The sequence below is a fragment of the Chelmon rostratus genome, chromosome 7 (genome assembly GCF_017976325.1).
Source record: "Chelmon rostratus isolate fCheRos1 chromosome 7, fCheRos1.pri, whole genome shotgun sequence".
NCBI lineage: Eukaryota > Metazoa > Chordata > Actinopteri > Chaetodontiformes > Chaetodontidae > Chelmon > Chelmon rostratus.
In genome coordinates, this window is record NC_055664.1 from 6348216 (window position 1) to 6357948 (window position 9733).

General features: G+C 41.8%; 1 protein-coding gene across 2 annotated transcripts in view; it reads left to right on the forward strand.

The window, feature by feature from the left end:
* The window catches only part of pik3cb (phosphatidylinositol-4,5-bisphosphate 3-kinase, catalytic subunit beta), a 52798-nt gene extending 47984 nt beyond the window's left edge, over nucleotides 1–4814 (forward strand). For both annotated transcript variants that reach the window (XM_041940472.1, XM_041940473.1), the window contains exons 22-24: nucleotides 7–152; nucleotides 2163–2295; nucleotides 3010–4814. In XM_041940472.1, coding sequence (XP_041796406.1) covers nucleotides 7–152; nucleotides 2163–2295; nucleotides 3010–3147 — 417 coding nt within the window. In that variant the 3' untranslated portion in view covers nucleotides 3148–4814. The remainder of the gene's footprint in view (nucleotides 1–6; nucleotides 153–2162; nucleotides 2296–3009) is intronic.
* The last annotated feature ends 4919 nt before the right edge of the window (nucleotides 4815–9733 follow it).

Below are 9733 nucleotides of genomic sequence, written 5' to 3' on the forward strand. Positions count from 1 at the left end.
TGCCAGCTCTTCCACATAGACTTCGGCCACATTCTGGGCAACTTCAAGTCCAAGTTCGGCATCAAGAGGGAGCGTGTACCATTCATCCTCACGCACGACTTCATCCATGTCATACAGCAGGGAAAGACGGGATACACAGAAAAATTTGGCAGGTTTGTTCCACTTACTTTATCCTTTTATATGAAGACTATATTTTTTACACATTTATTTGTTAGGGGATCTGAAGACGAGTGCAGACACATACACAAAAAAGTGCAGAATAGCTTGTGATATAAAAGAGGATAAATACGAAATGACTGTAGACTGTCAAGATAGAAAACACAAGGACGTATGTATGGACATAGAGGGCATCACAATCATACCACTGCTTGCATGAGTCTGTCAGTGCAGTACTCTCTCCCACCAGCAGTTGGCAGTAGACGCTCAGGCACTGAGGAACATCAAGTTTTCAATGCTGTAGTTTCCTTGAAAAAGTGGATTTTTTTGACCATCACACACACTGGTCAGTTGTTAAAGCATGTAGGATTCAGTCCATTGTGCTCAACAGTGTCTTGTCTCACACACATAAAGGTATAAGGAAATTGCAAACATGTAGTAAAGTTTCAGGATCATCTCTTCTTGATGCTCCTCTGATTATTACATCCCCTCGATGCTTCAGGTTTTCTGTGAAATTTAAAGAATACATATGTAAAACATTAAATCTATTATCACCTGCCATTTTTTCTACTATAGATGCATTATTTAAAACAAACCTGTACAATGCAGCCTGATGCCTCAAGTGAAAATGTCCAAATCAAAATTAAAAATCTATCGTCCAAAATTATGATGTTGGCCTTTATGCTACACTTGTAAGTTGTTATTCCCGGATATAGATGACTGAGCTCAAATATTCAATGTTGAAGTGATCACGAGTCTGAAAATATCCAAACCTCAACAACATGTTTCTGATACTGAAGCTGGAGATAGTACACGCTGATGTGACATGTTTTCGCTTCATGAAGCGGCTCTGCAAAAGTGCACGTTGTTTATCGGTGAGGGAAAAAGTGTGCAAGTCATTCTGTGAAAGTGGAAATACCCCTTTGTTACGGTAATCTGTGTTATTATGACCTACATTCTTGACTGCACCACAGAAGAGTAAACATGTGGAGACAAGTGCTTGTAACAGCTGTTTCTGTAGCTGAAGTTACTACAGCTCAGAAATATTCCAAATAAACAACATAATGCTCTTATGTGTGGTTAAGATGTAGAGATCCACTGCCACACTGAGCTTCAGGTGGCAGAGTGCGGGATTGTACGCAGCCTGAGGCCATGAAATATCTCTAATGGGCTAAAGGGGTTGCCCAAGCCTTTACGTTTTTAGTTGCACTGACTGAATGGCTTTACGTATAAGACTTCTGACGTTTACTCTGCCTGGTTATGTAACAAATAAGCTTCACGGCTGGTTGTTTGGTGATATATTCTGCCTGACATGAGAGCATGAGCTAGAAAATAATCTATCCTCAAAAATGTTTATCTGTAAAAAGAGAAGTATAGTTGTGGTGCATTGCTACATCACATGCGGTAAGTGTGGGTTCAAAAAATGGTGCATTGTGTGTCAGGTCAGAAGGAGAACACGTATACAAACATCTTGTGAAAACATAGCCTACCCTCTATATAATGACCCATAGTATATTCAAAACATATTTCCTTTATGCCTGTATTAAATTCACAGAAGAACTATTTAACAAGTAAACACATTGTGATCACGTAGGCATGGTTACAAGAATACAGTTTGGTTTTGACTGTCAGTGCTTGTAATGTGCTCCCTGAAACCACCTGGTTTGCTGACTAAAGTCAGAATGCAGTGCATCAATGCATGGTTGGCGTAAAAACATGAAGCAAATGTTATTAGCAGTGTGAGGGAAAACTTCATGTAGCTTAGCAACAGATCTGCAGTTATGTTTAAACAAGGGTTTTAACACGTTCACCACTAGCAAGACTCCTCCGGGCCCTGTAAAGCAGCAGTCAACACACAGGGGTGCAGTCCCATTTTTGGACTTTGTTTACTTTCCATAAAAGGAGGCATCACAAAAGAACATCGTGCACATCATTATCCATTCAAATAACTGTTGACACTGTCCTGTATAATGGAATGTGTACCTGTGTTCACGTTGATCTTGCAGTTTCCGTCAGTACTGTGAGGAAGCCTATCTAATCTTGAGAAAGAACGGGAACCTCTTCATCACACTGTTTGCCCTCATGCTGACAGCTGGACTGCCTGAGCTCACCTCAGTCAAGGACATCCAGTACTTAAAGGTATTACACATGCACACACAGCAGTTTGTATGCATGTGTACACTTACATGCATAATACTTCTATATTTATATCTATTTCTATGTCTATCCTTTTCTTTCTGTTTCTTGTTTGGCATTATTTTTTCCATTGTTTCTTCAATTTTTAGTGACAGTAAATGAGGGGAAAGAGAGGAAGGATGAAGTGCAAATCCTTAAGCAGATTCAAAGCAGTAACTGTAACTGCATAGTTTGCCAGAGTCTGACACTCCAACCTTTCCATTTTTAACTAATCTATTAGTTTGTCACTACGCAAAGTCATATAGATGACATGTCTCTTTGATGGTGTCAAAGGTTTTTTTTTTCTTTTTAAGTACCCATCCACTGAAAAATGTATTTTGCTTGGAGTTACTTTGCTTGGGTTAGGGTTAGAAACAGAATATTTTATATGTCATAAAACATGTCTGCAGGAGATCTTTAAACGAGCCAACATATTCCTATTTCCTGAAGTCCTGTAGCTTACTTGAGTAACTTTGCTATTTTAACCGAACTTTTAAAGTTATTATATACAACCAAAAATGATGGCTACAAACTCTGTGGACAATTCTGGTCCTAGAAGGAAAATGCTCAGCAGTGCATAGTAATAGAGTCATGTATCTCCAACATACCAACGTGTTGCTCAGGAGAAACTGTACACACATTCCATGTCCTCTCCTACAATCCCTTTTCCCTTCTCAGGACTCCCTGGCTCTGGGTAAAACAGACGAGGAGGCGCTGAAGCAGTTCCGCCAGAAGTTCGACGAGGCCCTGAGAGAGAGCTGGACTACCAAAGTCAACTGGATGGCCCACAATGTGGCCAAAGACAACCGCTCCTAGAGTAGCTGAGACCCCTCATAGACCAGGGGTCAGGGGCCAAGAGGACACTGAAGGAGTGTGTGAGTGCGTGGGAGGGAAAAGGCGTGCGGAGGAGACGGGGTGAAGGCCACCCTGGTTTAAAGAAGGGAATCTAGCAGAATATCCCAAACATGAGCAGATTCACCCCACATACTGTCCATACAGAGGAAACCTACTCTCCAAAACAGTTCAGTTAGCCTGCACCCTCCTCCCTGTATCCCTCCTCGCCCTGCATCACTCTGGCATGGTGCCGCCTGAAAATCCAAACTCACGGTCTCGTGACATTTCTGTGGAATCATGGTGGGTAAAGTCGTTGCAAGTTTTGCACAGGCGCAGCAGCTGACGGAGCACACAGCCAAAGGAAGGGACCTGAAGCACCCACTCTGCCCACACTAAAAATGAACTATCCTATCGGAGGGGGCCGGCAGAAGAATTCATGTGTTGGAGTGGTTGAATTTCATCAGGCAGACTTGAAACTCCGCTTGTCTGGACTCTGAAGGGGGCCGTGGTTTGATCACACCCCTGAACTTTTTTAAGTACGGCAGAGATAGCAGATGGGTGTGGAAAGGGCGGAATCGAAAGGACAAACTCGTCTGACCCCCATGTCTTAAAACAATGTGCACAACACCCACAGGAAGTGCATCTTAACTGTCTCGCTCCCGCTGTCTCAAAGAGTGCCTCAAAACTGCGGGAAGATTGTATTTTTTATGAGTTTTCTTTTTCTGTTGCCATTTAAGAATTTATCATGAGACGTCTATGTGCCAGACTACTTTACTAGTCCACAGAGTAAACTTGTATTAGGGAAATAATGACGAATGAGAAGGATTAGAGACAGAGATGCCCTGGTCCTGTGTTTGAATCTCAGTTCCTTTGGACCACTGAACACTGGAATGTTTCAGATGTACATGAGAAATTTCAAACATTCTTTTAATGAACTAAACACTTTATTTTTAGTTGCTTTTATTTGGAATGACAATGTGCATTGTTTCTTTTCGGAATTGTCAAATCAAGAGCATTATTGGACAAAGTGTTATCACCTGTGAGTTATCACTGTTCAACTTGTCTTACAGCCTAAAAGGATGTCAGCCGTTTAAAGCACCATCCCACCAATGCTTGCAACCCTGACAAATAAACTCACAGAGGAATAACTGATGCTTTTTAACATGTTAGCACCAAAACAAAAAGCAACATTTAATAATTTCATTGTTCATACTTTGTTGTTTTTAATTATCTGTTTCTGAATTGAATGTGAAAATATGTGCCGCTCTCTTTTTAAGTGTATTTGTTTTTATACGAGGAGGTGTGGGCGGAGTTTGGGGCCTGTGTGGGCGGGGTTTATCAGTAGGGACAGTACACTGCGATGCAAAACTACTTCCTCGTTTTCGACATACGGTGCTCCTCAGCATCTGCATCTGTGTTTGATTTTCGTGCAATATCCGAGTATATGAACCATATCCTAGTACATAAAACCTTAGGCCCGGGCCTAAGCCTATAATGGTGTTTCTCTGTTGGTTTATGTGTGATGCAGCTGTATTTCGCACCACTAGCCTTCAAAAGTCTCAGACACTGGATATTGTCAAATGTACAGGCTTTTATTGTTTTGCTGGTTTTTGTTTTCATAGGAGTTTTATTAAAGTTATTTTCCATCGCGCTGCATTTCCGCCTGTAGTCTGTTTCCTTAAGAAAGTACTCTACTTTGCCAAATAGGAGGAAGTCATCAATACATATGTTCTACTTTTCGTACTTGCAAAGATGCGTGTAAAGAGCTTCATGTTCCTTGCATCAAGACTAAGATGATAACATACACAGGACACTAAATCCAGACCCAAGGTAACCTTTGATTTTAGTCAGCTGGAGGCAAATCTGCAAAAATGAGCATCAATAAATGATGCTGTGTCTGCACATACTGACCTTGACTTCGAAGTCACGGTGCCTTTGTTTGCCTTAGTGGCTCAGTTATGGGGTGCACAATACTAAACAAGTGAGAACACACTAAAGACTTTGAGCAAGGGCATGAAATATTGTCCGTCGCCTTGACACACTTAAAAGATGAAAGAGACGCTGACTAACAGCCGAAAAAGCTCAAGTCAGTTCACCACCATTATTCTCCAAGCAACCAGACATGGTGCAAGGAGTCGTTTCAGGACAGAAAATCCACTGAGGGAAAACAGCAATTTTCAAACCTTTTCACGTAACCTCATCTGCAGAAGTAAAATGAACTGCTTTAGCATTTGTAAAACACTGAACTGTTTTTATTCAGCTGTTTTCTGCTGCTCAGTGTTGTTCCCAGAAAGCATGGCAAGTTTTAATAGTGGAGTGCAAAAAGTACATAAAATATGAAAAATAATTTACTTAATGCAGAGAGCAGTCAGTGTTCCATATTATATTATTGTTAATTCTGTTGTTACCATTTTATATACTGTAAAGCTGTTTACAGCAGTGCTAAAAATACAATGTGTAAAAGTATAATTACTCTGAAATGTAGAGTGGATTAAAACTATAAAGTAGAATGGGATGAAAGTACTCCAAAACGGTAACTGAGTGAATTCAGTCAGTTTCCACCACTGAAAATGAACTGTTGCGTTATCATCTGAGGCATTCTTCTTTGAGGCTTTTTAAAGTCTGGCAGGTGTGATGAAGCGCAGCAGACATTTTGACTTGTCATAGCTGGAAAAGCTCAGGTGTTACTAATAACATTAACCATGGCTCTGTTCTATTCAAGTGTGACAGCGGGCCATCTCACACAATATCCAAAGTGAAGCAGCTAAATGGAATTAAGCCATCGTTATTGTATTGTCAGAATGTGTGCATGAAAAAGATTGAATGTTTTGCACAGCACCTTGATATAAAAATGGACCCTTTGCCAGTAAACTGTGTGCGCTGACTACAGAAGTGCAAATTATTGTGGTGAATTTAATTTATGGGACGTGGAGCCCGCGTGTGTGCGCTCCTGCATTTGCATGTGTGTCGGCCTGGCTTTGGTGACCTCCCACCTCCGCACTAGAATTAAAGGATATTATGTGGATCTTTGCAAGCGCCACCCACCTCATCATGAAGATCCTTTGTGTGCGGGCTGTTTCTCATCTGAAGTGTACAAAAGTCATTTTTTTTTAATGCTGTTTGTATGACTCAGGAAGTGTATTTCTTTTCACTCTGTGGGGAATGTTGAAGTCTCTTACTTGAGCGATCATCATTTGTTGCTTCTCTATTACTTGGAGCCACAAATCGTCGCTCAGAGTGAATCATCCGCTGGATGTGTGTTCCTGTTCGCTGCTGTTACATAATTCAATACCTGCTAGAAGGGAGCGGAGACACAGTGGAGGATATAAACAAGAGATAAATGAAAAGCAATCTGAAAATAAAGGATTTATACAAGGGCAGTGAAGAAAAACAACAGTAAACATAGTTACATGTATATGTGTACTTCTGAATATGTCTCATCAGTAGCGAAAGATGAACTGGTGATTTCTGAACCTGATGCTCCCTCTCACACTCATCCTTTCCCCTTCACTTCACTGACGTGTTTCCTGACTTTGATATTCATGAGTATGAATGATGGCTGCATCCAACACACAGGAGGTCAAGTACAGAGCTGTTAAGTAGCTGTGCGCTGTTCCAGTCTTCCATTAATGCATCTGTGACACTATTTTCGACTCCCTTAATTTTAGCTTGCACATATTTGATGCTGGCCTAATTTAAGAGGCGTTATAGTGCATGCTGGGTCATTAACCAGGGACCTTTATACATGAACAGGATCACACATACACAGTAAAACATAAAGCCAAATGGTGTTGCCGCTATGTTTATCATGACTATGACATAGACACTACAAAGGATTCTGGAAATGCATTCAAATTGCAATAGTGCCTTGAAGCGACCTTAAAATAATGGCTTTCTATTCATTCCTGGTGTTAGTTTCAACCACCTGACTTGCAGAAGTATCCATGTTCAAGCATCTATGCAGTAAACATAGTGCACATAGTGGTGAAAGTATCTGAGTACATGTACTCCAGCACTACTCCTGCCCCACGACACTACACACATTTCAGAAGGGATATTTTACTTTTAATACACTGATGCATTAGTATTAACAATCCAATCATCTCTCATATATACTACCACAGTCTATCCAGTCACAGGGGTAGTTTTTCTGCTTAGAGACCAATTTTACTTTTGATCCTTTAAGTACATTTTTCTGAAAATACCTCTGTACATATTCCTCAGTAGGATTTTGAATAAAGGACATTTACTTGAATGTTTTACTGGCACTTTAAATGATATGAATACTTCTTCCACCCCTGCTTGCTCAAATATGACACTTTTTGATAAGTCACAATCAAATTTTTCATTCCACAAAAATGTTGCTTGCAGCCTTGGAGATATATGTTGATATATGTCATTAAACATGTCTTTGGGAGCAAGAATGTATATATATATATATATATATATATATATATATATATATATATATATATATATATATATATGCAGGTAGATGTCATTATACATGTCTTTGGGAGCAAGAATATATATATATATATATATATATATATATATATATATATATATATATGCATGTAGATTTGTTCATCAGTTTATGATTTTTTTTAATGCCTGTTCTTCGTTGCCCTTCAACCAGTGTGAGCCAGGTGAGTCCTGCCTGCACAGAAGCACTGATCTGAATCCCACCCTGACCTCTCATCTCTGCACCTCTAGTGGATGGAAATACAAACACATGCTCCTGTGACTTCCCTTCAAAAACAGTCAGCTTAATGCATGCCCGGTAACACACACACACACACACATACTGTGTATATATATATATAAATATATATACACAAACACACTTTGTACTCAAATGTAGAGGATATCTGGTTAGATAATCATGATTGTCATGAACTCCCAGGCTTTACACTTAAAGCCACCCACATAATGACTCACTCTTGTTTAAGGAGTTCCGCCCACCTGTAGGATCCCCCAGTCTGCTGTCACCACCAGCAAATGACTCTGTGTGTGTGTGTGTGTGTGTGTCAAAGTCAGATCCACTGTGTGTTGAGGACCATAATCGTTCCACCTACACAACATCCCCAACTGCATGCAGCCGGTTTACACCTCCTCTTCCTTTGGGGGGGCTGTCAGGAGGCTTCTTGGGAAACGTCGGAAAGCACAAGGCAAACAGAGCCTCACACAGCGTCACGCTCTCAGTGGGACTTCACACAACCCGGTTTAGAGAGGGTGTGTGTGAGACTTGGCTCCTCGCATGTTCTGGTGAGGGGACGCTGCGGATCATGAGGCAGACTGCAGGGTGTGCTGTTAATTAGAGTACCATCTCAGTTGGGGGGGCGCGGTTGTCGCTTGAAACCAGCGCTTCTTGTCCTCAGAGAAACAGAGTGCAGACTTCCACACCGGCTTTTCTGTTGGCATGAGAGGGGAAAGCGCGGTGTTGTGGCTGCCGCACCAGCGTGTGAAAGCAAACTGTGCGCACTCCGCTCGCCCACTGCGATGAGCAAGCCTGGCGGCAGGCCGCGTCCCATTCATCCTGACGGGCTGCAGCGCGCACACGTCAGGGTGGAGTTAGACCGGGATGTCGATCCCGATCCCAGCCTGATGCTATGCCTCATCAACACACTTGTTTTATCTGTGTTGCTGTCTTGTTTTTAGCTTTATATGTTTGCACAGACTGGGCATTTCGATCCATCTGTATGTCCTTTACATATCCAGAAAATGACAATAAAGTTGACTTTGATCATGCGAGCAGCACAGGGAGAGATGAGAGCACAGCTGCTTTTAGTTCTCCCTCCCACGACTACTTTACGTAAACTACAAAAATTGCATTTATGAAATATCAGGAAACGAATAATCGTCCACAGTCCGTGCAGACATTTTCTCTCGCTTTTTGCGACGGGAGCATCACTGCAGCGCAATGACAGACGTGACGCAGGACACCGTGGAATAACTTGGCTGTGCCACCAAACATGTAGACTTTCCCCTTCGCTTCGAGACACTCTCCATACACGGAAAACGTCTTCCTCATCAGACGTCTGGAAAAGTCACATCGGCGTGTTTTTAACGTTGTAACGTTCATTTATTCGCGCAATAAATAGCTTTATGGGACACCTCATCTCATTCACGAGGAGTTTTAAAACTGCATTTAGGATATCCTGCCAACAGTTTCGCGCGAGACACATTAGAGCAGAGTTAGGCTAAAATCGATGTATTTTTGTCTGATATTTCGCGTGATTCTTCGCTTCCTGGTTGTTTCATTCTCAGACTTATTTTTATGTAATGTCGACACTCGATACGTTGTTCTGGTATTGGTGTAGTCGTAACTATCCCCGTCTCACGCCGCACGATACACACAACATGGGATTCCACGTGCAGTGGATGACTTGTTTATATAAAACGACGGACAGCGCTCTGGACCAATGACCACACTCTGTTGCAATTCCGTCACGTTCTCCATGGAAACCCGTAGTTTCCAGCCAATTAGGAAGCGATGTCTGAAATGAGGTCGCGCGCCGAGCTCGCCGATTTGCTGGAGTAGGAGAGAGCCGGGGAGGATCCGGCG